This window comes from Pongo abelii, chromosome 10 (assembly GCF_028885655.2).
Source record: "Pongo abelii isolate AG06213 chromosome 10, NHGRI_mPonAbe1-v2.0_pri, whole genome shotgun sequence".
NCBI lineage: Eukaryota > Metazoa > Chordata > Mammalia > Primates > Hominidae > Pongo > Pongo abelii.
Genome location: NC_071995.2, coordinates 52,191,047 through 52,218,300, shown reverse-complemented (window position 1 = coordinate 52,218,300; position 27,254 = coordinate 52,191,047). Strand labels below are relative to the sequence as shown.

General features: G+C 52.3%; 1 protein-coding gene across 2 annotated transcripts; it reads left to right on the top strand.

The window, feature by feature from the left end:
* Window positions 1-92: 92 nt before the first annotated feature.
* Window positions 93-24,290, top strand: ITGA5 (integrin subunit alpha 5). Of its 2 annotated transcripts, XM_024256718.3 has the most exons (30): window positions 93-783; window positions 7,825-7,955; window positions 10,185-10,297; window positions 10,430-10,550; window positions 10,828-10,889; window positions 10,981-11,026; window positions 11,550-11,675; window positions 11,909-11,953; window positions 12,093-12,136; window positions 13,847-13,903; window positions 14,058-14,110; window positions 14,400-14,608; window positions 14,882-15,073; window positions 15,301-15,346; window positions 15,530-15,631; window positions 15,808-15,863; window positions 15,995-16,149; window positions 16,448-16,585; window positions 16,731-16,798; window positions 17,456-17,606; window positions 17,693-17,785; window positions 17,931-18,010; window positions 18,121-18,201; window positions 18,308-18,413; window positions 18,791-18,940; window positions 19,839-19,922; window positions 20,028-20,141; window positions 21,077-21,178; window positions 22,076-22,198; window positions 23,183-24,290. In XM_024256718.3, the coding sequence occupies exons 1-30, from the start codon at window positions 419-421 to the stop codon at window positions 23,264-23,266; spliced, it is 3,297 nt and encodes a 1,098-aa protein (XP_024112486.2). In that variant the 5' UTR covers window positions 93-418; the 3' UTR covers window positions 23,267-24,290. The 2 variants fall into 2 exon arrangements, with proteins under 2 accessions (XP_024112486.2, XP_063568229.1); XM_063712159.1 differs by lacking the exon at window positions 23,183-24,290 and having other exon boundaries at window positions 164-783; window positions 22,076-22,493.
* Window positions 24,291-27,254: the final 2,964 nt, after the last annotated feature.

Sequence of the window (27,254 nt, the reverse complement as noted above, 5' to 3'; positions counted from 1 at the left end):
CAGAACCCAGGCACCCGGCGGCCCCGGAAGGCAAGGGGGAATCCCAGTTGGCCGGACGCCAGAGGAGTCTCCTGTCTCTTTAGACCCCAAAGTCTCCTCCCTAAAGCACTGAGGGAGACCCCACACACATATACAGGCTTCCTCCGCCCACCAGAGGTGATTCCTTTCCTCATTAGGAAATTCTCCGCTCCCTTTTCCGACTCGTTTTCCGAGCGTTTACGTTGTACATCTGGAAAGGAATAAGGAGGAAGGAGGGGGAAGCAGAGAGGAGGGGGAAGAACCCAAACCCGCCCAGTCTAACCCAGTCCAGACAACCGGCTTCCAGCTGGGGCTGGGGAAAGGGGGTTGGAGAGGTGCGCCCCCCCCCCACGCCCCTTAGGGGTGGGGGACGCGGGCTCAGAGTTCCAGGGACCCAGGAATGCCCCCCCGCCAGCCCCCTCGGCAGGCGGGGGGAGGGCTCAGCCGGGAGTTTGGCAAACTCCTCCCCGCGTTGAGTCATTCGCCTCTGGGAGGTTTAGGAAGCGGCTCCGGGTCGGTGGCCCCAGGACAGGGAAGAGCGGGCGCTATGGGGAGCCGGACGTCAGAGTCCCCTCTCCACGCCGTGCAGCTCCGCTGGGGCCCCCGGCGCCGACCCCCGCTGCTGCCGCTGCTGTTGCTGCTGCTGCCGCCGCCACCCAGGGTCGGGGGCTTCAACTTAGACGCGGAGGCCCCAGCAGTGCTCTCGGGGCCCCCGGGCTCCTTCTTCGGATTCTCAGTGGAGTTTTACCGGCCGGGAACAGACGGGTGAGTGAGGAGGGCTGGAGACTGGATGGGGGTGGGGGAGCCGCCTGGAGACTGGGGGCGCGGCTGGGGTCTGGAGGGGACCAGGGCTTGAGTTTGAGGGTGGAGTTTGTAAGGACTAGAGCTGCAGTTGGGGGCCCGCGCTAGAGTTGGGGGCCCGCGCTGGAGTAGGGAGGGCACCTTGGCGGGTGAGGAGGGGCCCTGGCGTTTGAGATCAGTGGGGAGACATGTGTCCGGTGGGGAGAGGACACGGAGCTGGAGAAGTCTGGGCCGGGGTCTCCGGGCCAAGGGAGAGGAGAGCGCGTGAATGGAGAGCTGAGGGTCTCTGGCTGAAGTCTGTGGGCTGCTGGGACCTGGGGCGGGTGGGGGCGCAGAGGGGGCGCAGAGGCCAGGAAGGGCTTTTGGGGGCTCCAGGAGACCTCGGGATCCGTAGGGGCCATTGTGCGGCGAGAGAACGGGTAGAAGCCGAATGAGCTACGTGTAGTAGGAGGGAAGTCAGAGACTGAGGGGGTCGGAAGGTTAAATGGGGGCCAGCTTCATCCTCCCCTCCCCCCTCAACTCAGACTGGGGAAAGACCCGAGAGAGGGACGGCGGCCCCCTCTCCTTTCTCCTCTGTCTCCTACTCCTCCCTCCGCCCCCAATCTCTGTTCAGGCGAGGGGATCCGAGAACGGGGGGCAAGTGCGGGGACCCTGGCACTGGGGGCGCTGGGCTGGGGGCGAACTCAGCCAAGGGCGGGTGCTGGGATGTGTCGGGAGGGGTGTGTGCGCGCGTGAAGGGGGGGTGGGCGGTTTCCCTCTTCCTCTAGCTCTTGGGAGGAAGAGAAAAGCTGGTTTCCTGTAGCTGGTCGGCTGGAGCTGTGCTGAGACCCGGACTTCTGGGGCTGGGGTCGGAAGCTGGGGAGACGCGGGCTCCGTGGGGCCAAGAACGTCAAAATGAAGGACTCAGGACCCTGGAAATCTCAAAGGAGGATCCTTATTCCCAATTCAGCACAGTGATAAGCAGACCCGTACCCCGAGTGCCTAGAAAATGGGGTACTGACAGGCTTGGGAAACAGGAGTTAGAGTGGAAGCAACATTAGAACCAAGGGTGTCTGTTTAAATGTGGGGTGGTGGGGAGATTGGGAAGCAAGAGAGGTAGGTGGTTGCTCCTGGGCTAGGCCATAGATGCCAGATTCCTGGTCCTCCACAATGACTGGTGTAATCCTTTTTCTTCTACATCTCTGAGCTGGGAGCTTCCTACTGCTCACCCCCATCCCAAACCCAGGATCTCAGGGTTTGAGGGGAATTCTGTCAGAAGTGACCTGTTTTTACACATGAGACAGTTAACTGATCTCTACTCAGTCCCTATAGTTTTTGGAGAAAAGGGGTTAATCTAGCTAATACAACTGGGGAGAAAGGCAAATTCTCCTTTGTCTGGAGGACTTGGGGATGGGAGAAAAAAATGATTAGGCCCCGGCTGTTGTTCTGGGCTATTCAAGGTCCCCACCCAACCCCCACCCCACCCCCCTGGCCTTTTGCCCAAACCCCATTGCATCAACCTGGCCTGGAGCCTCTGCCAGGCCTGGTCTCCCCCAGGTTCCCTCAAACTTCTTATCACAGCCCTAATGCAGTAGAAAAGAGGGAGGGAGGAAGGGGATGAGGTCTCCTCCCGCAGATCGGAGTATCTAGTTGTCTGGCATTTAACCTTCTCTTTACTCCCTCTTCCCCTAAATTTCCCTTTAAAACACTCCTCTAAAACATCTGGACTTCACACATTCCTGGTCCCCTAGGTGTCTGTCTGGCCCCTGGCCTGATCCCATAGTCCCTAAATCCTCTTCTAAAACAGGACCTAGCTCTCTCATCCCTTCCCCCTCCCCTTCTGCTCATCTCCCCTCCCAAGAGAACCCAGGTGTCCAGCTTGCACTCCTTCCCTCTCATTTCCTATTTACAATACCCTCTTAGAGTAGAACATTCTGCCTCCCCAGTGACCTCCTCCCACCACAGCTAGGCCTTCACTCCCTTCCCCACAACACAAGACAAACATAGCCCCTCACCTACGGCCACTGCCAAAGAGGGAGAGCCTCAGTGTTCTTGTTCTTCCTGCATCACCTCTTGTGGTGAACACCAAAATAGCATTAAAGACAGGGCGAGCACCAAAGCAGTTAGATGGTAGGAAAGGGCAAAGCTTCCAGTCAGACAGAGGTAGGTGTGAGTCCCCACTACTTACTAGTTTTTTGTGTGGTACCCTAGTACCTAGGGTGAGGTATTTAAGCTCTTGAAGCCTGGTCTTCCCATGAAAATCAGACACCTGACTAACGGAGTTCTGAGGACTAAATGAGAAAACATATACAAAACGGACGTGGTCCACAGAGAGTGATCAATACATGGGCGGCATGGTTTTTATGGGGTAGCTGTTTCTGTTTCTGGTTCTCTCCTTCCTGGCTACCGCCTAGTTCTTTAAGTTCTCCCCCATTTCTTACTTGCTTTGAGTATTTGCTTATACCAGTGATAGTAACAATAGTCTGTCATATTCCTTTAGCACTTTCGTATCAATTTTTCCATTGGATTGTAACAAAAATCCTTGTGTTTAAGCAAAGGAAGCATTATTGCCCCATTTTTAGATATACAAAAACTGAGGCTGGCCAGGTGCAGTGGCTCACGCCTGTAATGCCAGCCCTTTGGGAGGCCGAGGTGGGTGGATCACCTGAGGTCAGGAGTTCGAGACCAGCCTGGCCAACATGGTGAAACCCCATCTCTACTAAAAATAAAAAAATTAGCCGAGCGTGCTGGCACGCACCTGTAATCCCAGCTACTTGGGAAACTGAGGCAGGAGAATCGCTTGAACCTGGGAGGCAGAGATTGGAGTGAGCTGAGATCACACCTGTACTGGGCGACTCCAGACTGGGCGACAGAGTGAGACTCCATCTCAAAAAAACAACAAACAAACAAAAAATAAAAACAACTGAGGCTTCAGGAGTCATAGAAATTTTGAACCAGAAGTTAGTTTAGGAAACGTTCAAGGGAAATCCATCATTTTATGCCAGAGCATCCAAAGCTTGAAGAGAGGCAGTGACTTGGCCCAGGACACTTGAAAGCTTGAGAGGCAGGCCAGTCTCAGCTCAGCTCTTTGTTCCCTTCTGCAACTGCCACAGGTGGAGACAGCTGTTTTTCCCCAGCCAATCATACATATCCCTTGTGAATGCACTGGGGGAGCCCAAACCAGGTGTCCTCCTCTGGCCTGGCCCATGCTGCTGTAGGACCTGTAGGAGCTGGGCACTGGTCCACTTGCTGCTCTCCAACCCTGACCTTGTCAGGCCAACAAAGTCAAACAGTAACCCAGTATTGAACTGGGACTTGGTTAATCAAAAGCTGGGGAGATAGCAGATATGAGAGGAGGGAATAAGTTGGCAATGGGGTAAACCAGAATGCTGTCGTAGAAATCAGGATTCCTGATTTCTGCTTCATATTCTGGGAGGGATTCTAAGTGACCTAAGCACATTACTTAACTCCTCTGAGATAGTTTTCCCATCTGCAGAAAGAGAACATGGGATGAGGTGAGCAGCTTTGAACTTTTTCTTAAGGATTGTCAGAACGAGGCCAGCCTGCCTTTACGCCACGTGGCCTCAGGCACCTACAGTGAAGTCTTAAAACCAGTGGATGCTCTCTACAGTGCCTTCTAGCTGTGGTAGTCTGTTTCTCCAAGGACCAACCCTTCCATTTCTGAGACTTCAGAATAAATTATGGCAATTATTTCTTCTCTCAGACTCTATTTCCGAAAAGTGTACCTGCCAACCTGCATTTAGTAAGAAATAATGAATTCCTTTTCTCATTTTTTTTTATTTTTATTTTTTATTTTTTTGAGATGGAGTTTCGCTCTTGTTGCCCAGTCTGGGATGCAATGGCGCAATCTTGGCTCACCGCAACCCCCACCTCCCCGGTTCAAGCGATTCTCCTGCCTCAGCCTCCTGAGTAGCTGGAATTACAGGCATGCACCACCACGCCCAGCTAATTTTGTATTTTTAGTAGAGACGGGGTTTCGCCGTGTTGGTCAAGCTGGTCTCAAACTCCCGACCTCAGGTGATCTGCCCGTCTCAGCCTCCCAAAGTGCTGGGATTACAAGCGTGAGCCACCACGCCTGGCCGTTGTTGTTGTTATTGTTGTTGGTTTTTTTTGTTTGTTTGTTTTTTTGAGGAGTCTCACTCTATCCCTGGGCTGGAGTGCAGTAGCGTGATCTCGGCTCCCTGCAAGCTCCGCCTCCCAGGTTCATGCCATTCTCCTGCCTCAGCCTCCCGAGTAGCTGGGACTACAAGCGCCCGCCACCACGCCCGGATAATTTTTTTGTATTTTTAGTAGAGACGGAGTTTCACCGTGTTAGCCAGGATGGTCTCGATCTCCTGACCTCGTGATCCGCCCATCTCAGCCTCCCAAAGTGCTGGGATTACAGGCGTGAGCCACCGCACCCGGCGCTTTTCTCATTTTTTATTAACCAAAAACATCTATAGCTGCCAATCAGAGTTTCTGACCAACATGAGATAACCAGGTTCCCACATAAGTTGATATAATTCCAGCCAAAAGCAAATACACTTGAGGTTTTAATTAGCCGAGGCCACCTTATCTGGTAAATGCATGATTTCCGTTAGGCTTTCTGAAATATTGAAAATAGCCCACGGACCCTCCATTGTTACCTTCTTAGACCCCTAAAAGTGCCCAACTGCTGCAGGATTTAGGAAGAAGGAACAAGATGTGGGAAAATAAGGACAAACTAGCTTGCATGCCATCCCTGGCACCAGTCACCTCACTTGGCATGTTGGCAAGGGAGGCACTATTTATTGGATTGACTTAAGGTTGCTGGGATGGAAGGGCCACTGCCTCTCCAGGAATAAGCCATGGATAGTGTGTCAGGAGGAAAGGAGGCCTGGGTCTGTGTCACTTGCCTGCATGCCAGGTATCCTGAACCATTGCACAGCCGGAATGGATATGCCCCTGGCTTGAGGGCTTTACAAGCTTTGTAAACTCTCTGTCTTGCAACTCTGCTAAACTCCAGGCTACTTCCTCAGGCCACCCCAGGAGTGTCAGGCTCAGCTCCTCTCCAAGAGCAGTGGGTGTTGGAGAAATTGGGAGCAGGAATAGGGTCCCTTGGCCTTAGTCCTGTGCTCCAGGAGACTTTGAGAGAACCTCTTCTTCACCCAGAGGAAGAGGGAGAGGGTATTGCCCAAGTCCACAGTTAGTGCCTGAACCAGAACTCTTGGCTTCTGGTCCAGTGCTCCTTTCACTGCTTCCTGTACCTCTGCTGTTCTGGTCTAGTTCAGGTTTGTGGCCCTTTCTGCTTTCTAGAGCCTGAAGGCAGCAACCAAGTTCTCTGGGGGCTGCCCCTGCTGAGAGAGGGGTCTACTTCTCTCACGTCACCCAGCCCTAGGGCGGTGCAGCCAGACCCCACAATTGGATGTCATGCTTAAGTAAGGAGGGTGGGGCCTGGCAGGGAGGTGGGGGTGTGGGAGACAAACGGAGAAGTGAGAGGTTGGAAACAGACAGGAAGCCACAGGCAGTAAACATTTCCTGTCCCCAGAGTAACGGAGACTGGCACCTCCCCTCCCCACCCCCCCTAACTTCAGGAGCTCTCCCTCTTCAGCCTACCCCTCTCCTATTCCTCTGGACCCTGCCTTCTCTCCCCTCCCTTCTCACCACTGGCCCTCACAGACCCCTCCTCACTCTCCTCTTCCATCCCCTTGGACCTGTCCTCTGTGCTGCCTCCATCCCCTATACCTCCTGGGCCACTCCTCCCCGCCTCAGTATACCTGGTCTTCTTGGAAAATACCCCAGCTCTTGTGACCTCTACCATAATCCTTCACTTTGGGCCTTCTTGCCTAGTGAGAAAGCTGAGGAAGGTATGCAAATATCAGGGAAGGGGTAGGTATTGGACGGGTTGAAAGCTGAAAGTGGACAGAAACCAATAGAGATGGAGAAATGTAAAATCTGAGATAGAGAGATAGGATCCAAAAACCAAAACCAAGAGAGCAAGCAGTCATAGGGGCAGAGGGACAGAGAGATTAAGAAGCAGTGCCAGAGGCAGACACAGAGCAGAGCAGAGGCCAAGGCTGGCAGGAGCACTGGTCCAGAGGCCGGGTCGAGTTGCCCAGGCTGCCAGATACAAGTCCTGGCAGGAGACCCTTAGGGGAAACCAAGAAAGCCAAGAGCTGTGTGGAGGTCTTGGAGGCAAGGGACCTAGGGATGAATGAGGCAGAGCTGACGGCAGGAGGACTGCCCAGGCCCTCAGCTATGACCACCCCATTACATAGGGCAAACTTCTCCTCGTCTCAGGGGGAACAGGGGCACTGTGTCCAGAACTAGGACCCCGGTAGAGCAGACTCTGAATTCAGTCAGCTGGGGGTGGTCTATGGGAAAGGGGTTCAAGGGCTGAAACAGAGACCCAGCCAGGAAGGGGAGGTCCACACCAGGGCCGGGATGAGGGCAGGCCCAGGCCCAGTGGAACAATCTGTTTTCACTGTCCTCCAGCTCCTCTCTCCACTCCTGCTGCCTGATTTCCAAGACTCACATTTTCCCCCTACACGCCCCAAGGCTGGGTGGCTGGGCAGCCGGATGCCTGGGTCTTGGCCCAGGGAGGGGATTTGGCTTGGGAGGAGAGTATATAGGCTAGATGAGAGACCCTGAGGCTCCACAGGACCTTGGGGTTCCAGAGGCTGCACATCTAATCTCAGCAGGTACATAGAGGAGAGGGAGAAGCCAGGGGTACAGGCTCTGACCCCTCTTCCCCTTCTAGAAATTGACTCAGGTTCCTCCTCTCTTTATGAACAGGATAAGGTAGGAGAGGACAGAGAATGGCGGGAGGAGGGGAGGGTTGTGTTAGTGACAGCGGCACATGGGGACCGCCTGACTCCAGCCTGTGCCTCTGGCATCTGTGGCATCTTCTGAGATATAAATACAACCCAGGGGGCATCTACTCCACCCCCAGCCAGCCCCAGCCTAGAGGCCTGGGTCCTTCCTGCCTCCAGACACCAATGAAGAGCTAGGAGCCATCCTGAACTGCCTCTCTTTTCCCCTCCACAGGGTCAGTGTGCTGGTGGGAGCACCCAAGGCTAACACCAGCCAGCCAGGAGTGCTGCAGGGTGGTGCTGTCTACCTCTGTCCTTGGGGTGCCAGCCCCACACAGTGCACCCCCATTGAATTTGACAGCAAAGGTAGGCCAGTGAAATTCAGGGAGGGACTCGGGGGTGGGACTGCAGCCTAGGGGCAAGGCCTGGGTGGGGCCTGGGGCAAGGGGTGGAGCCTGCTGGAACCCCGGCCACGTGACCTCTCAGCACCAGCTCTGGTGCTCCAACTGCTTACAGTGGATCCCCATGGCACTCACTCCACGCTCCCGTCCAGCCCAGCCCAAGGAGGACGGGCATGATTCAGAAACATGTGGCTCTCATTTCCCCTGAATCACCCACAACTCTGGGAGGCCAGGGCCGTAACACAGACAAAGACAGGGAATGTTGCACAAACTGTTCAGTTCCTTTAACTAAGTACTGACTAAGTGACAGTGCATGACAGGCACTGTGCTGGTGCTGCAGGGATTGAAAGATGACTAAGCCACCGCCCTCAAGGAGCTCAAGGTCTGAGTAGACACAGATGGATGGGAGGAAGATGGAGACTAACAGCTATCAGTTGCTCTGTGCCAGGCCCAGTTGTGAACACTTTACATATGTTAGTTCACTTAATCCTTTCAACAACTGTATAAGGTATTATTATCCCCATTTTCTAAGTGAGGAGACAGAGGTTAAGTAGCTTATCCAAGGTTATACAGCTAGCAAACATTGGAGCAAGGATATGAACTAGGGCCATCTGTCTCCAGAAATAAAAACTGGAGAGGCTGGGCACAGTGGCACGCACCTGTAATCCCAGCACTTTGGGAGGCCGAGGCAGGAGGATCACTTGATCCCAGGAGTTCAAGACCATCCTGGCCAACATAGTGAGACCCTGTCTCTACCAAAAACATTAGACAGGACTGGGCGCGGTGGCTCATGCTTGTAATCCCAGCACTTTGGGAGGCCAAGGCAGGTGGATCACTTGAGGCCAGGAGTTTGAGACCAGACTGGCTATCATGGCAAAACCCCGTCTCTACTAAAATTACAAAAATCAGCCGGGCATGGTGGCACTTGCCTGTAATCCCAGCTACTTGGGAAGCTGAGGCACAAGAATTGCTTGAACCCAGGAGGCAGAGATTGCAGTGAGCTGAAATCACGTCACTGCCCTCCGGCGTAGGCTACAGAGAAAGACTCTGTCTAAAAAAAAAAAAAAAAATTAGCCAGGCATAGTGGTAAGCACTTGTAGTCCCAGCTACTCGGGAGGTTGAGGTGGGAGAATCACTTGAGTGGGGAGGCCAAGGCTGCAATGAGTGGTACTTGCCCCACTGTCCTGTAGCCTGAGTGACAGAGCAAGACCCTGTTTAAAAAAAAATAAAAAAATAAAAAAAAACCTGGGCAACATGGAAAAACCCCATCTGTACAAAAAACACAAAAATTAGCTGGGTATAGTTTCCACCCACTTGGGGGGCTGAGGTGGGAGGATCACTTGCACCCAGGAGGTCAAAGTTGCAATGAGCCGTAATCACGCCACTGTACTCCAGCCTGGGCAACAGAGTGAGACCCTATCTCAAAAAAAAAAAAAAAAAAGGAGGTGGAACAAGATGCTGTTAGAGACACAGTCCAAGTATAGACAAGGAAGTACAGCCAAAGGGTTACTCTCTTGGGAAATAGCCACTGTTCCCCACCACCCTGCTGCTCCTACTCCACAGTAGGCATCCTTGTCTCAGTTGGGTGAGAAAGCAGGAACCTTGGGGAGGCAACTCTAGAAAGCCCAGGTTCTAGGCCGGGTGCGGTGGCTCACGCTTGTAATCCCAGCACTTTGGGAGGCCAAGGCGGGTGGATCACGAGGTCAGGAGATCGAGATCAGCCTGACCAACATGATGAAACCCCGTCTCTACTAAAAATACAAAAATTAGCCAGGCGTGGTGACGCGCGCCTGTAATCCCAGCTACTGAGGAGGCTGAGGCAGGAGAATCCCTTGAACCAGGGAGGTGGAGGTTGCACTGAGCCGAGATCGCACTACTGCACTCCAGCCTGGGCGACAGAGTGAGACTCCGTCTCAAAAAAAAAAAAAGAAAGCCCCAGGTTCTGTGTGCGTGTGCGTGCGTGTGTATGTGTGTGTGTGTGTATGTCTATGTGTGTAGTGGAGAGATGAGTCAGGCTACACAAACAGACTACACAAAGCAGAATTAAGCTCCTTACCAACTCCGCACTCCCAGTGAGTCATGGAGTCTCAGGGCTTGGAAGCGCTTGTTGGGTATCCCCAGGCTGAGGGTAGGGGCTGCCCTAGAGCTCAAATGTCCATGGCTCAGCAAGACTACCCCTTCTCACTTCCACAAGGCTCTCGGCTCCTGGAGTCCTCACTGTCCAGCTCAGAGGGAGAGGAGCCTGTGGAGTACAAGTCCTTGCAGTGGTTCGGGGCAACAGTTCGAGCCCATGGCTCCTCCATCTTGGTGAGGGGCCAGCAAGCTCAGTGGTGTGGTGGCCAGGGGATGGGCAGTGGTTGGGTAAGGCCGGGCCTGGAGGGAGGGAGGAAGGGCCTTACTGGACTGAATCTGAAGGCCCCTCCTCCTGGGCCCTCCCAGGCATGCGCTCCACTGTACAGCTGGCGCACAGAGAAGGAGCCACTGAGCGACCCCGTGGGCACCTGCTACCTCTCCACAGACAACTTCACTCGAATTCTGGAGTATGCACCCTGCCGCTCAGGTAGGGGCAAGAGGGGGCCTGTGCCCCGTGTCTGCCTTCTCATATACTTGGAGTGTCTCATATATTTAGGGCTGACTCGCACCCACCACGTGCCCCCATGAGGTTCTAAGTTGCTTAAGGTAAAGGCTAACCCAGTTTGTTAGCCTTTATGCTTACTGTCTGATCCAGGAAGGCCCTTTCTCTGGTTCTCTCTCCCACCTCGTTCCCTATGCCCTCTCTTCTTTCCTGGATGACCCATCTGTGCAGGGCTCATTTTCACCACCTTCTCCCCTCACAGATTTCAGCTGGGCAGCAGGACAGGGTTACTGCCAAGGAGGCTTCAGCGCCGAGTTCACCAAGGTGAGAGAGTGGTCTGGGAGAGAAGGGGCCGTGGGTGGTGGACATGGGGGGATTGGGACCAGATGTTCGACTCCCCTCCTTTCACCCACAGACTGGCCGTGTGGTTTTAGGTGGACCAGGAAGCTATTTCTGGCAAGGTAAGTCCTGTCTCTGCCATTCTTTTTTTTTTTTTTTTTTTTTTTTTTTGAGATGAAGTCTCACTCTGTCACCCAGGCTAGAGTGCAGTGGCGCAACCTCTGCTGCCCAGGTTCAAGCAATTCTCCTACCTCAGCCTCCCAAGTAGCTGGGATTACAGGTGCCTGCCACTGTGCCTGGCTAATTTTTGTAGTTTTAGTAGAGAAGGGGTTTCACCATCTTTGCCAGGCTGGTCTTGGACTCCTGACCTCGTGATCCACCCGCCTTGGCCTCCCAAAGTGCTGGGATTATAGGCATGAGCCGCCACGCCCTGCCTGTTTCTGCCATTCTTTAAGTCCCCTGGCACATAGCCTCCCACCCTACTCCCAATTCTCTTCTTCCTTTCCTGAAGCTTACATGCCACCACCCTCCCCATGCTTCCCTTTCTTGAACCAGACTTCTGAAATACTACCCAGTCAGCCCCCAGAGTCCCAAGCCCCCTCTGCCACCTCCCCTCCATCTACTCCCTCTTCATCCTCTCTCCAGGCCAGATCCTGTCTGCCACTCAGGAGCAGATTGCAGAATCTTATTACCCCGAGTACCTGATCAACCTGGTTCAGGGGCAGCTGCAGACTCGCCAGGCCAGTTCCATCTATGATGACAGCTACCTAGGTGAGCAAGCAAGTGGGGAAGGGATGGCAGAGGGAGAACCTCAAGTGCTCCTGTCCCCACTCACCCCCTTGCCTCCCCTCTCCTACTCGGGCATCCCCAGCACCCCTGCCATACTTGTCATGTGCCTGCTGACTATGAAGGTCCAGTAGGGGTGGGGAAGGGATTGGGGGATAGGCCAGAGCAGAGGGGTCCCCAAAGCAGGAATCCTAACATCCACCCACCCTGTCCCCCAGGATACTCTGTGGCTGTGGGTGAATTCAGTGGTGATGACACAGAAGGTGAGTGTGTCCCCAGGCTGGGGCCAAGGGAGAGGGGTGGTTAGAGGCTCAGGGCCAGAAAGCCCATGAACTTGGCCACTTACCATTATCTACTTCCCTTTCCCCACCCTTAGGTCACAACTTTCTCTTCTCTTTGCAGACTTTGTTGCTGGTGTGCCCAAAGGGAACCTCACTTACGGCTATGTAAGACCCAGCCTGACCCCTCACTTCCTCTCCTCCCCTGCCTAATCACAAAGAACAGTGCATGGCAGTTTGCAAGGGCTCAAAAAGGTGGATCAGAACACGGGCTCTGGAGGCAGACTGGCATTCAAGTTCTGGCACTTACTCTGGCAGAATCGTTCTGCTCTTTATTCATACTCTGCTTCCTGCTGAACCTCTCTGAGCCTCCTTCTTCTCTGTATACTGGGATAACAATCGTTCTGACCTCACAAGGCTCTGGCAAGGATGAAATGAGAAAATGCATGTGAAAGTACTCAGTGGATTGTCAGGCAATGTACAATTGGCAGATGTTATTATTAGACCAGGACAAGTGCTTTTTAAAAGATACAGATAAGAGTGCCATCGGATTTCATTCAATTAACAACATTTATTAAGGCAAGGTAAGAGATAAGATGAATGAGGTATCATACCCCATCTTATAAGATGCTTCTAATCAAGTATGATAGATAAGACCCACGTACAATTGTGATCTAAAGTGGAGCAACTATTCATTCTCTTCTCTACTCAGTGCATCAGGCACTATCTATTCATGATTTCTATTCTTCACAACAAGCCTATGGGGTAGATATTATCATCTGTATTTTGCATATGAGAACACCGAGGTTCTAAGAGACCAAGTAAGTTGCTTAAGATCACCCAGTTAGTAAGTAAGTTTAAAATCAGGTCTCTCTTAATCCAAAATCAGCATTCTTTCTGCATTTTGATAAACTTCAGCAAAGTGGATACAGTGACATAGCAGTTTAGGGGAAGGAATAATCTCCTTTCTAGGAAAAGGATGGTAACAAGTTTGGGGAGTCAGGAAATAAAAATTTTAAATTTTTAAAAAGGAAGAGGACAGATGAGAGAAGGTTCTATGAAGGTTCAGCAGAGATGAGGCAGGAGGGCATCCTGTGCAGGAGCATGAATGAGGTGGAAGAAAAGGAAATAATTTCAGCCCAGCTTAGCAGACTCATGAGCTGATTGAGGATGAGTAAAATATGGAAAGGTTGAGCAAAAACAGATAGGTTAGGGCCAGATTCTCCAGAGCTTTGGAGGACCAGCCAAGAAGTTGAGACTTTGGGCAGTGACTGCAGGGAGCCACTGGATTTCCAAGCCAGAGGTAGCCTCCTAGATCTGCTGGGAGAGCTAGAGGCAGGGACATCGTCAAGACATCTGTCCAGCAGTCCTGGGAAAGGGCTCACACCAGGATTCGAGGCCTGGTGGGGCCAGTCACTAAGGGAATATAGGGGAGAAATGGTGTTTGTGGTTTGGGGGACTGGAGGATGAGGATGACTTAGGTTTTGAGGCACCAGCACACATTCAGTCATAATTATTATTGAGTGCCTACTACTCGTCAAGCATGACTTTAGGCTCTGAGGAGAAAGCAAAGAACAAAACCAAGTTCCTGCCCCTATTGATCTTACATTCTAGTGGGTAGAGAGGGACAACGAACAGATAAATACAAAATCTGTCAGTAGTTGGTGATTGATACGGAGAAAAATAGTGAAGCAGACATAGGGTGGAACTACCTGGCATAGAGGCGGGAATATGAGGGCAAAGCTGAGGAGGGAGCTAGGGACAGTGGTCTGTGTCTCTAAGGAATGCCTGCCCCTGGGTATCCTGTACACATCTGTTCTTTAACCATGGGATATTCTGGGAGTCCAGGACCAATGGGCCTATCTCTTCATCTCCCAGGTCACCATCCTTAATGGCTCAGACATCCGATCCCTCTACAACTTCTCAGGGGAACAGGTAAGGATACCCCTCAACCCCACCCCAGCTTGGCCTTCTGCCAGCGAAGCCCCAGCCCTGACCTAATAATGTCAGCCCAACTTCCCAGCCCCTCTTGATCCTGTGGATTGAACCTTCTAGTTCTGACCCAGTGCTGCCCCTTTGTCCTCCCCAGATGGCCTCCTACTTTGGCTATGCAGTGACTGCCACAGACATCAATGGGGATGGGTGAGTGGTGGCAAATGAGCTCACTGTGATACTCTCCCAGATCCAAGAGGGAAGAGTGGGAATGGGACAGAAAATGCAAGGAGAGTTTCTCCGGAGCTTTTTCTCTAGACTCTCGCTCATACCTGCATTTCCCTTGCTCAGGGACAAGGAAAGAGCTGAGAGCTGATGATCAGAGACCTCAGGTCTTCTGACTTGATGGAATTCAGAGTGTCCGGGATTTCTAGCACTAGGATTGGGGTGGCGTGGCAAGACAGGGTATCAAGATGCCTGGGTTTGCCCTTCCCCTCAGGCTGGATGACTTGCTGGTGGGGGCACCCCTACTCATGGATCGGACCCCTGACGGGCGGCCTCAGGAGGTGGGCAGGGTCTACATCTACCTGCAGCACCCAGCCGGCATAGAGCCCACGCCCACCCTTACCCTCACTGGCCATGATGAGTTTAGTCGATTTGGCAGCTCCTTGACCCCCCTGGGGGACCTGGACCAGGATGGCTACAATGGTGAGTACCATGGGCTCAGAGAGTGAAAGAGGAGGCAGGGGCCCAAGTCAGAAGGGATTTGGGGAGAGGGCATCTGTCAGCTAAGATACCCAGACCTCCATGACTTCCCAAGGGGTTAAAATCCCACTGTCTGGGTCTTGGGATTTGAAGAGATTAGAATATAGGGACTGACAGATGGGAAAAAATAGGATCCTAGGTCCTGGGGTCTGGTAGTAGAGATTTGAGCCCATGGATTCCTGGCCTGCTGACTAGTGTGTGTTCTGTGTCTTCCAGATGTGGCCATCGGGGCTCCCTTTGGTGGGGAGACCCAGCAGGGAGTAGTGTTTGTATTCCCTGGGGGCCCAGGAGGGCTGGGCTCTAAGCCTTCCCAGGTTCTGCAGCCCCTGTGGGCAGCCAGCCACACCCCAGACTTCTTTGGCTCTGCCCTTCGAGGAGGCCGAGACCTGGATGGCAACGGATACCCTGGTGAGTTGTGCCTGAGGCCCCTTTTCACCTTAAAATTCCCTGGTCACTGACCTCTACCCTCTCTTCTGCACCTTTCCCAAAGTTCCTGCATGCAGTTCTAGCAAATTCCAACAGAGGGCGCTGTCTTCCCACTTCAGCCTCCCTAAGCATTGAAACCAGGAGGGGTTCGGAAGAAAGGATCCTGATTTGGGGCTTGCTGTAAGAGGTGATTTCTTGACTTCTTACAGATCTGATTGTGGGGTCCTTTGGTGTGGACAAGGCTGTGGTATACAGGTATGAGCTCCAAGGGGAGTTGAGGGGACAACCTGGGTGGACTGGAACTGGAAATTTCTCAACAGAGCTGAGGTTGGGAAAATCAATGCAGAGGACACACATTCTGGGGCTTGGGCATCAGTTTCCTGTGTCCAGGTTACAGAGGAGTCCTAATTCTATTGATCCCACATTCACTCTTGGCAGAGGCCGCCCCATCGTGTCCGCCAGTGCCTCCCTCACCATCTTCCCTGCCATGTTCAACCCAGAGGAGCGCAGCTGCAGCTTAGAGGGGAACCCTGTGGCCTGGTGAGGGTGCCCAGGAAATTGCAGAGACCTGAGCATGGGAGTGGGCAGGGGTACCAAGTCTGCCTTAAGAAGGGGAAAATGGTGGTGTCCTAGTCTGGGTCTGGCTGGGAGATGGGTAGAGGATAGGATGTCTGTTCCAGTTGGATTCACCAGCTTTCTTCTTGGTCTTTCTCCAGCATCAACCTTAGCTTCTGCCTCAATGCTTCTGGAAAACACGTTGCTGACTCCATTGGTGAGGGAGACTGTCTGGATCTCTCAGGCCCTAGGACAGGGAACGAAGGGACTGGGGACCTGGGGACATTTCTTCTCTCTGAAAAGATAAGGAAAGACAAGCAGTTTCCCCTTATGTGTCCCTGGCTGCAGGCTTCACAGTAGAACTTCAGCTGGACTGGCAGAAGCAGAAGGGAGGGGTACGGCGGGCACTGTTCCTGGCCTCCAGGCAGGCAACCCTGACCCAGACCCTGCTCATCCAGAATGGGGCTCGAGAGGATTGCAGAGAGATGAAGATCTACCTCAGGGTATGGCCCAGAGGGCGGGGTGTGGACTGGCCAGGGACGGTGGCCACATAGAACTGAGGGCACCTCCTGAAGGGAAAAAGATTGGGGGATTCCAGTGAAGGGCTTGGGACTCTTGTGGGGGCTGAGAAAGGGAGACCTTCTGTCAGAGGAGCTGGGAAGCAGGCTGCCAGGGCCTCTGAAACAAAGGATGGTCAGAATTGGGCCCTAAGCAGACAAAGGGAGATGAGAGAGGCTGAGGAGCAGGGCCACTAAGTCTCCAGAGTCCCCTGACTCCGTGAACTCTCTCCTCTGGCCCCAGAACGAGTCAGAATTTCGAGACAAACTCTCCCCGATTCACATCGCTCTCAACTTCTCCTTGGACCCCCAAGCCCCAGTGGACAGCCACGGCCTCAGGCCAGCCCTACATTACCACAGCAACAGCCGGATAGAGGACAAGGTGAGGACAGGCAGGGATAAGGGACCTAGGAGGACAGAGGCCTGGGTATTGGTGGGGGGGGGCGGGGCAGGGCCATGGAAAGAGAAGAGCCTACAGCCCAGGAATGGGTCTAAACTTCCCCTCTCAAGGCTGCCCTGCTCCCCAGGCTCAGATCTTGCTGGACTGTGGAGAAGACAACATCTGTGTGCCTGACCTGCAGCTGGAGGTGTTTGGGTAAGTAGGGCTGACAGTAAGCTAGGGAGTTCCAGGTGCACCTGGCACCTGAAAAAGTCAGCTAGGGATGTACTAGCTGTGTCGCCTTGGGAAGTTGCTGAGCTGCTCTGAGCTTTAACTCCTTTGTTTGTATAGTGGGAATAGTAGCATTTATTTCTCAGACTTTTTGGAAAGAGTAAATGAAATAATCTACATAAAAAAATCTAGCCTAGTGCCTGCCTTAGAGTTAGAACTCAGTAAACAGTGTCTATTATTACTTTATTATTACTCTTTTTTTTTTTTTTTTGAGACGGAGTCATGCCCTTGTCACCCAGGCTGGAGTGCAGTGGCGCAATCTCGGCTCCCTGCAACCTCCGCCTCCCAGATTCAAGCAATTCTTTGCCTCAGCGTCCCAAGTAGCTGGGATTACAGGTGCCTGCCACCATGCCCGGCTAATTTTTTTATTATTATTATTTTTAGTAGAGACAGGGTTTCACCATCTTGGCCAGGCTTGTCTTGAACTCCTGACCTCGTGACCCACCCGCCTCGGCCTCCCAAAGTGCTGGGATTACAGGTGTGAGCCACCACAACCGGCCTCGTATTATTACTTATAATGATCCTTTGTCCTGGTTTGAGGATTAATTCCCCAATGTCCCTTACCCTCTGTGTCCCTTCCAGGGAGCAGAACCATGTGTACCTGGGTGACAAGAATGCCCTGAACCTCACTTTCCATGCCCAGAATGTGGGTGAGGGTGGCGCCTATGAGGCTGAGCTTCGGGTCACCGCCCCTCCAGAGGCTGAGTACTCAGGACTCGTCAGACACCCAGGGGTGAGATGAGACTCTCGAGTGGGATTTGGGAGGATACCCCTCTAGAGGGGACACCAAAATCTGACCAGTGCCCACCCCACCTCCAGAACTTCTCCAGCCTGAGCTGTGACTACTTTGCCGTGAACCAGAGCCGCCTGCTGGTGTGTGACCTGGGCAACCCCATGAAGGCAGGAGCCAGTGTAAGTTTGGGATGAAAGAGGATGGGACAGAGGGAGAGCAGACCTGAGGGCAGTAACCAGCCAGCCGAGAGCACAGCTGTGAGATGCGGAAGGAGGGTGAAATACACAGTCTAACTGCTCTCTTTTCCTCTTTTTCTGTCCCCAGCTGTGGGGTGGCCTTCGGTTTACAGTCCCTCATCTCCGGGACACTAAGAAAACCATCCAGTTTGACTTCCAGATCCTCAGGTAGGGAGTGAGTGTGTCTAGGCTGGGGCTGAGCTGGGGACAGAAGGGAGGGCTGGGCACCATTCTCACTGGCTGCACTCCAGCACCTCAGTCTTGCCTCCATCCCACAGCAAGAATCTCAACAACTCGCAAAGCGACGTGGTTTCCTTCCGGCTCTCCGTGGAGGCTCAGGCCCAGGTCACCCTGAACGGGTCAGTGCCAGGCAGAATGGGGTCTTTCTGAGAGGGGACACAGACTTCTAGGGAAGGATGCATATGGGGTTCCTTCCACCCTCCTCTAAACCACCCTCCTCCTTAGTGTCTCCAAGCCTGAGGCAGTGCTATTCCCAGTAAGCGACTGGCATCCCCGAGACCAGCCTCAGAAGGAGGAGGACCTGGGGCCTGCTGTCCACCATGTCTATGAGGTAAGGGGGGAAGGGGCAGGGCCAGAATGAATGATGGGAAAGGAGGAGCTAATATGAGTGACAGATGTCTGGAACCCATGTGAGGGACTGAGAGAAAGAGAGGAGGGAGGGGTAAGTGATATGCAAAGGCATGAGGCAGAGTCCTGTGAGAAACAGCCAGAGGAGAGACAGGCCAATTGAGTGGCTTGGAAAGAAAGATGGAGCCCCCTCCAAAAGTGTTGGCTAGAGAGGATTTCACTTCTGCCCATTGCTTCCCTGCTTCATCTCTGAGATAGGAGCCTGTCAGCAGGGTATAGTGGAGCCATGGTGATCCAGGGTCTCAAGGGGGCAGAAGCATTCCCTTCCTTCTCATGATGATTGTGCTCTTCCCTCCTCAGCTCATCAACCAAGGCCCCAGCTCCATTAGCCAGGGCATGCTGGAGCTCAGCTGTCCCCAGGCTCTGGAAGGTCAGCAGCTCCTATATGTGACCAGAGTTATGGGACTCAACTGCACCACCAATCACCCCATTAACCCAAAGGGCCTGGAGGTGAGAACCTGAACACTGGCATGGGGAAGAGGAGCAAATTCAGAAGACCAAGGCTGAGGGGTTGGGGAAGGTTGCTGGGGGCCTGCAAGAGGCAATGAGGATGTGCCTATAGCTAGGGCTGAGGGTCACAAGGCCCAAAGTTACCTCAAAAGCCTCTGGAGGAAAAAGGACTTTCATCCACCTTGTTTCTTTCTGCCTGAACTATCCCTTCTTTGTTTCCTGGCATACCCCTAGGTCCCAGTTACATGCCACCTCCTCTAGGAAGCCTTCTTCAAAGGCTTTCCTCTGGGCCCCAATGCCTGTTTTGTAGTTCATTTACTCATTAACATTTAATTAAATAAGTGCCTGTACTGAACACTGTTAGGCCCAGGAAATATTGCACCAAACAAAACTGACAAGATCTCCACGTTCATGGAACTTACATTCTAGTGAAGGGTGATAGACATAGAAAATAAAAAGAGAAGGAGAAAAATTAACAGGGATTGAAAGGTGATGAAGTGAAGTGTTAATAAGCTGTAGGGACACTATTTAAATTGGATCATAGGAAAACCTCTTGAAGACGTCACAGCTGAACTGAGGCCTGAAAGATAAGGTTGAACCTATCTATAAGACTCAGGGATGAGCATTCCAAACCGAGGGAACAGCCAGTGTAAAAACAGGAACACGGACCTAATTATTTATTTAAGCATCTCCTCCAGTGTGAACTCCAAGAACCAAGTTTTCTTCATTTCCATATTTTAACCCTGAGCTCGGTGCCTTGCACATAGGAGGTGGACAGTTGGATGAATCAATAAAGAGATAGATGAAAGAATAGGTTGAAGCTGCTCTGGAACCCAGGTGCAGGCTGACTTAGAAGCTGTAATGAGATGGGAAAGGGGCCCAACACTTTCTTTTATAGTTGGATCCCGAGGGTTCCCTGCACCACCGGCAAAAACGGGAAGCTCCAAGCCGCAGCTCTGCTTCCTCGGGACCTCAGATCCTGGTAAGTCAGGCAGGGAATGAGGTGTGGACCAAAGTGTTGAGTACTCTGGGGTTCTCAGAGCCATCACAAGGGCAGAACACCAGGTTCAAGCTTCTTTCTTCCTAGAAATGCCCGGAGGCTGAGTGTTTCAGGCTGCGCTGTGAGCTCGGGCCCCTGCACCAACAAGAGAGCCAAAGTCTGCAGTTGCATTTCCGAGTCTGGGCCAAGACTTTCTTGCAGGTGAGGGAGCCTTACCTCAGCCCTGACCCCTGACCTTTGGGCCTGCTTAGACTGACCCACCCCTTTCTCCACTGCAGTAGCCACCTCTCCTTTGGTGAATGGGACCCAGCACTCCAGCTCCCTTTCCTTGCCCTTGTCTAGACCAGGCTGTATGTCCTTGGCGCCATCTAGTGGCCACAGTGGGAGCAGCAGCTTCCCTTTCCTGGCCCATTCAGAGGAGGGAGGGCTGGAGGGAGACCAGTCTGCAAAGAATGATAGAAAAACAGTAAGATGGAAGATGAATCCATAGTGGAGAGGTAAGCACATGTAGGAATAGTAAAGAGCAGTCACTTCTTGAGCACACACTGCAGACCAGGCACTGTCCTGGTGTCAAAGCACATTAATAATTTTAAAAAAATTTTTTTATTGAACACGTAGTCATGTAATTATATATTATCCAGTTACAATTATTCAGTTACACACTTATTATCTCATATAAGGAACATCAAGAGAAGCTCATGGGCCAGGCACAGTGGCTCACAGCAGTAATCCCAGCACTTTGGGAGGCCAAGGTTGGCGGATCCCTTGAGCCCAGAAGTTTGAGACCAGCCTGGGCAACATGGCAAAACTCCACTTCTACAAAAACAAAACAAAACAAAAATTAGCTGGGCATGATGGCACATGCTTGTAGTCCCAGCTACTTGGGAGGCTGAGGCAGGAGGATTGCTTGAGCCCAGGAGGTGGAGGTTGCAGTGACCTAAGCCCACACCACTGCACTCCAGCCTGGGGGACAGACTGAGACCTTGTCTCAAAAAAAAAAAAAGAGAGAGAGAGAGAGACTCAGGAAGAATGAGTCCAAAATAGGGAAAGATCACAACCCCAGCCAGACCATGGGGAATCCTATGTCCTCTGGATCCCAAGAGAGGATGTGCTAACTAACTTTCCCCTACCCACAGCGGGAGCACCAGCCATTTAGCCTGCAGTGTGAGGCTGTGTACAAAGCCCTGAAGATGCCCTACCGAATCCTGCCTCAGCAGCTGCCCCAAAAGGAGCGTCATGTGAGTCTAGGGCCAGAGGACTGGACAAGGGAATACAGGGCTCAGAGTGCTGGAACAGGGCTGGGACTTGGGTGAGGGCTGGCCTTGGTATTGTTAACTGTTGAGAATGTACTATGTGCCAAGCACTGTGCAGATGCCAGAGACAGAGTGGTAAGCAAGATCAACATGGTATCTTTGCTCCTGGTGTTCACAGTCTCGTGGAACAACACAGTGTTCCAAGTGTGGTGATATTTATGAAAACACATACATAATAGGAACACTTGAACCCAGTCTAACTGGGTCAGGGAAGGCTTCCTGGAAGAAGTGATGTTCAAGCTGAGACCTGAAGAATAAATAGGAACTAACCAGGCTAGCCATTCAGGAAAGGGATATCCTGGGGAGAGGCGAACAACAGATATGAGGCAGAGCGCAGTGGCTCACACCCGTAATCTCAGCACTTTGGAAGGCCAACGCAAGTGGATTGCTTGAGCTCAGAAGTTCAAGACCAACCTGGGCAACACAGTGAGACCCTGTCTCTACAAAAAATACAAAAATTAGCCAGATGTGGTGGTGCACATCTGTGGTCCCAGCTACTTGGGAGGCTGAGGCAGGAGGATCGCTTGAGACCAGGAGGCAGAGGTTGTAGTAAGCTGAGATCGCACCACTGCACTCCAGCCTGAGTGACAGAGTGAGACTCTGCCAAAAAAAAAAAAAAAAAAAAAAAACGGATATGATATGAAAGCCTGAAAGTGAGAGACAATATTGTACATTTTAGGAACTTAAATTTTTAAGTTCGGAATGCTGTTAGTTCAAAATAAGAGGTGGGAAGTGGGTCTAGATCCAATGACAAGTGGGGGCCAAGTATAGGGTAGAGAGAACTTCTGAGCTTTCATTGACTTCACCCAACTTGCTCCCCAGGTGGCCACAGCTGTGCAATGGACCAAGGCAGAAGGCAGCCATGGTGTCCCACTGTGGATCATCATCCTAGCCATTCTATTTGGCCTCCTGCTCCTAGGTCTACTCATCTACATCCTCTACAAGGTCAGCCACATCCTGCTTGTGACTTGGCCACCCTATCCTCAGGCTCTGCCCTTGACCTGGCACAGTCCCAAGTATCTACCCCTAGACCATTTCACCAGCCATGTGCCCCCACCTCTGTCCTGCCTACATGCATCCCATCCTAACCCTTCCTATAGGATCCCTCCCTTCATTCTATAGCCCCTAGCTTAGAAAGGGTCCTCTTGACTCAAGATGATAAGTTTGCCTATACTTGTAAAATCACTGGAACCCAAAGATGACAAATACATGGCATTTGTGCTGTCAGTTTCTCCAAAAATCCATGGCAGCCATCACTAACCTAGAAATGGCTACTGATCATCTCCTAGAAGTGGCTTCAGAATCTCTCTCAAGAGGCAGCCATGGCCAGGTGTGGTGGCTCACACCTGTAATCCCAACATTTTGGGAGGCCAGGGTGGGAAGACAGCTTGAGCCCAGGAATTCAAGACCAGCCTGGGTAACACACTAGGACCTTGTCTCTACAAAAAAAACACAAAGATTAGCCAGGTTTGGTGGTGCGTGCCTATAGTCCCAGCTACTCTGGAGGCTGAGGTGGGAGGATCGCTTGAGCCCAGGAGTTTGAGGCTACAGTGAGCCATGATCATGCCACTGCACTCCAGGCTGGTCAACAGAGTGAGACCCTGTCTCAAAAACAAACAAACAAAAGCAGCCACTACTAAGCAATCAGACTTGGCATTTGAGTTCAAACCTATCTGCCATTTCTGGCTTAACTGGGGAATTTTAAAGGCACTGGTAAAAGATACCCCCCATACAAAATCACCCCCAAGTTTAGTCCTCCTGGGTCCATTGCACAACTTAGAGGGGTAGTCCTAGCCTGAATTCAGAGGCCACTTTTGCAGGATGTAGAGGTTGGAGGCACTAGAGTCCTCCTTATTACTTCTTGGAATAAGAGCTGTGGAGAAATGGAAGCAATAGTACCTAAACTCTCCCTCTTTTCCCCTTTATCAGCTCGGATTCTTCAAACGCTCCCTCCCATATGGCACCGCCATGGAAAAAGCTCAGCTCAAGCCTCCAGCCACCTCTGATGCCTGAGTCCTCCCAATTTCAGACTCCCAATCCTGAAGAACCAGTCACCTCACCCTCATTCTACTGAAAGGGAGGGGTCTGGGTACTTCCTGAAGGTGCTGATGGCCAGGGAGAAGCTCCTCTCCCCAGCCCAGAGACATACTTGAAGGGCCAGAGCCAGGGGGGTGAGGAGCTGGGGATCCCTCCCCTCCATGCACTGTGAAGGACCCTTGTTTACACATACCCTCTTCATGGATGGGGGAACTCAGATCCAGGGACAGAGGCCCCAGCCTCCCTGAAGCCTTTGCATTTTGGAGAGTTTCCTGAAACAACTTGGAAAGATAACTAGGAAATCCATTCACAGTTCTTTGGGCCAGACATGCCACAAGGACTTCCTGTCCAGCTCCAACCTGCAAAGATCTGTCCTCAGCCTTGCCAGAGATCCAAAAGAAGCCCCCAGCTAAGAACCTGGAACTTGGGGAGTAAGACCTGGCAGCTCTGGACAGCCCCATCCTTGTGGGCCAACAAGGAACACTAACTATGGATGGTGCCCCAGGACCAGCTCAGGACAGATGCCACACAAGGATAGATGCTGGCCCAGAGCCCAGCTCCAAGGGGAATCAGAACTCAAATGGGGCCAGATCCAGCCTGGGGTCTGGAGTTGATCTGGAACCCAGACTCAGACATTGGCACCTAATCCAGGCAGATCCAGGACTATATTTGGGCCTGCTCCAGACCTGATCCTGGAGGCCCAGTTCACCCTGATTTAGGAGAAGCCAGGAATTTCCCAGGACCCTGAAGGGGTCATGATGGCAACAGATCTGGAACCTCAGCCTGGCCAGACACAGGCCCGCCCTGTTCCCCAGAGAAAGGGGAGCCCACTGTCCTGGCCCTGCAGAATTTGGGTTCTGCCTGCCAGCTGCACTGATGCTGCCCCTCCTCTCTCTGCCCAACCCTTCCCTCACCTTGGCACCAGACACCCAGGACTTATTTAAACTCTGTTGCAAGTGCAATAAATCTGACCCAGTGCCCCCACTGACCAGAACTAGAATCTGTGATCTCATATGTCACTCTTTCCAAACCCATCCTAGAACCAAGCGACTTGGTGGAAAGCAGATGCCTATTTCTCTCATGGCTTCTTTCCACTAGGAGCCAGAAGTATGACCCCCCAGAAACTATGAAACTAGTTCTAGATTCCCTCCTTAGGTGAAAGAGGTGATGGAAAGAGAGAAAGCAGGGCTTGACTCCTCTACCCTTCCCTCATCCCCCATCAGACCTGGTCCCCAACACTCCCAAGGGAGAAAGGAAAGGAACCTCTTCTCTTTGGGTTTGAGGATTAGAGCAGAATGCAAAGGGGGAGGTCCAAGGTGGAGGTGCGGGAGGATGGTTCAGAAAATTTACCAGGCTTCTCTAAATCAGAATAATGAAATGAGTTGCGAGGAAAACGCCACGGAACTAAATTAGAAGAAAGCCCAGTTAGGTTTTTGTATTGCTTTGTTTTCATTGCTACTGTGTGCTGGTAGGGGGTGTTAGTTTGCATACATTATCACATTTAATTTCTCACAGAGTTCTGTGAGGTTGGTACTATTTATCCCATTTACACAAAGAGAAACTGAGGCCCAGAGAGGTTACAGAACTTGTGCAAAGTCACACAATGAGTGGCAGAACAGAGTGAAACTCAGCCTTATCTGGCTGGGAAAGCCCAAATTCTTAACCAACATGCCACAGGGTTCAGATCTTTGAAGATAAATCTCACAAAGTGAGGGACCCTCAGGGTCCTCTTTTCTCCTCAAGGGCTGTCCTAACATGCAGCAAGAGGGAGAGCAATTGGGGTTGTTGGAGACAAAGATGTCCCTGTCAGGATAGACTAAAATTCAGCCACCAGAGGGCAGCATAGCCACAAATTTATGGGAAATTTGGGAAGGTAGGGTATGAGGTCCACCTCACCCTCTTCCCCCATCACCAGGACTATTCTCATTAACTCAGGCTCCTGCCTAGCAGGGCCTACATCACCTAAAAATATCCCTCCTGGGAGACCAACCCTGGACCACACTCCAGTCTGCGACTTCTTAGAATGCTCTGAGTCAGGAATGTCTTCACAGAACCCATAAATGAAAAGGGGCTGATGGGGTAGAAGAGACAGGATGAGACAAAGAACCCCCTAGCATTTCTAAGAATGGCAGCCATGGCATAACAAGGCACCAGAAGTTCTAGAGGGAGGAAATCCCATACTTGATACATTAAGAGGAGTCCCCTTCTTGGGAGAGAGGTGGGGATAGAAGCAGCCAAACTCCAGGGGCCAGACCTAAAATGTCTTCCACTGTTGTGAGGAGGAAATAAGGAAGGGAAGTGGGCTGTGAAAATTGGGCTGGTGTCATGGGTGTGTCACTGTGTAGGGCCTGTACTTTTGAGAGAGTGACAAGTTCTTACCCGTGGATGCACAATATAAGGAAGAAATTCCTTGAGCTCAGAAATGCCACAGATGTAATCTAGTATGAGCCTCTCTTTCCCTGAACTCTAATTCTCAGACTCCTGGTCTAAGTTTCTTCTCCCAAATCTCCCAGCCCTCCAAAGGAAGTGTGGCTCCCACCTTGAGACTTGAATAATCCAGACGAACTTAGGTGTAGGGGGTCTAGAAGGCCTGAGCCCTATCCATGTCTGTGTTGGTGGAGATGAAAAGGAGAAGGAAAGGAGGCCTTAGGAAGTGAACAGAGCAGCTGGGGGTGCAGGGAGGGGGAGGGGGCTCAGGAGAGGCAGCTGGCAGGCGGGAAGCTGATCTGGGGGTCTCAAGTTTCTTGACATCAATTAGAGCAGCCGGCCTGGGCTCATTAGTAGCCCGGGGTGCAGGGCTCATCAATAATGAATTCACCCCACACACCTTCCCCCCACCCCAGCTGCCTGCAAGGTCACCCCGTCCTCTAGCCAGCTGCTTCCCCTTGGTAAGCTTAAGCAACCCCTCTTCTGAGATCTTCCTAACCCAGAGTCCCTGGGGCAGTGTGGCAGGGTGGACAACAGCTGAGGGCAAAGGGGTCTCTAAAACCAATCGACCATGCCTGATGATGGCTCTTGTTTAGTCTCTGAGTCCACCCAGGAGGAGAAAGAACGGGAAGAGGAAAGGAGGTGCAGGGTCTAAGGAGAAGCAAGGGTTTTTCGTACTGGAGTTGACCAGCATGGTGGTAGGTCAGACCCAGAGCAGGAGGACCTCCTCTGATGGACCCAGAAACCCCATATCCTCTCCCAAGGCCAGACTTGGGCAGCAAAGCCAATCCCCTGAGATCTCTGCCCCACTGAATCAGAAAGAGACTAAGGCATTGGCACTCCCAGCATTCTCTTGCCCTTGAGCTGGAGTGTCTTGGCAGGTACAGAAACAGGTCTTTTCTTCAAACCGGATTACTGGGGTGAGGGCAAGAGATTGCTGGGACCCAGAAACAGAAACTCAAACTTCCTGCACCTAAATTGGCCATCCAGTCCCAATTTCCCTCCAGAACCCAGGAATGTCAGTCTCTTTCCCCTTCCTAAACTGTTCCAAAACTTCAGTCCCACCACCCTTTCACCGACTTCTTCCCCTCAGCTTCTACCTCCCTAAACCTCAAACGTTCCAGTTCCCACCCACTTTTCCTCTGATTGGGGTTGGCCTGAAGCTGGCTGTGTGGCATTCTGGGAAATCTGCCTGCCACCCTCCCTTTTGAGGCAAGTACAGACAGGTCCAGGCTCCATCTCCCCCAGACATCTGCAGTCTCCCAGACTCCAACCTTGTACTGGGGTCCCTTAAGAATACCTCCGAGTGGGCTGGGTGCCATGGCTTACGCCAGTAATCCCAGCACTTTGAGAGGCCGAGGCAGGTGGATCACCTGAGGTCAGGAGTTAGAGACCAGCCTGGCCAACATAGTGAAACCCCGTCTCTACTAAAGCTACAAAAATTAGCCAGGCGTGGTGGCGGGCACCTGTAATCCCAGCTACTCGGGAGGCTGAGGCAGGAGAATGCTTGAACCCGGGAGGCAGAGGTTGCAGTGAG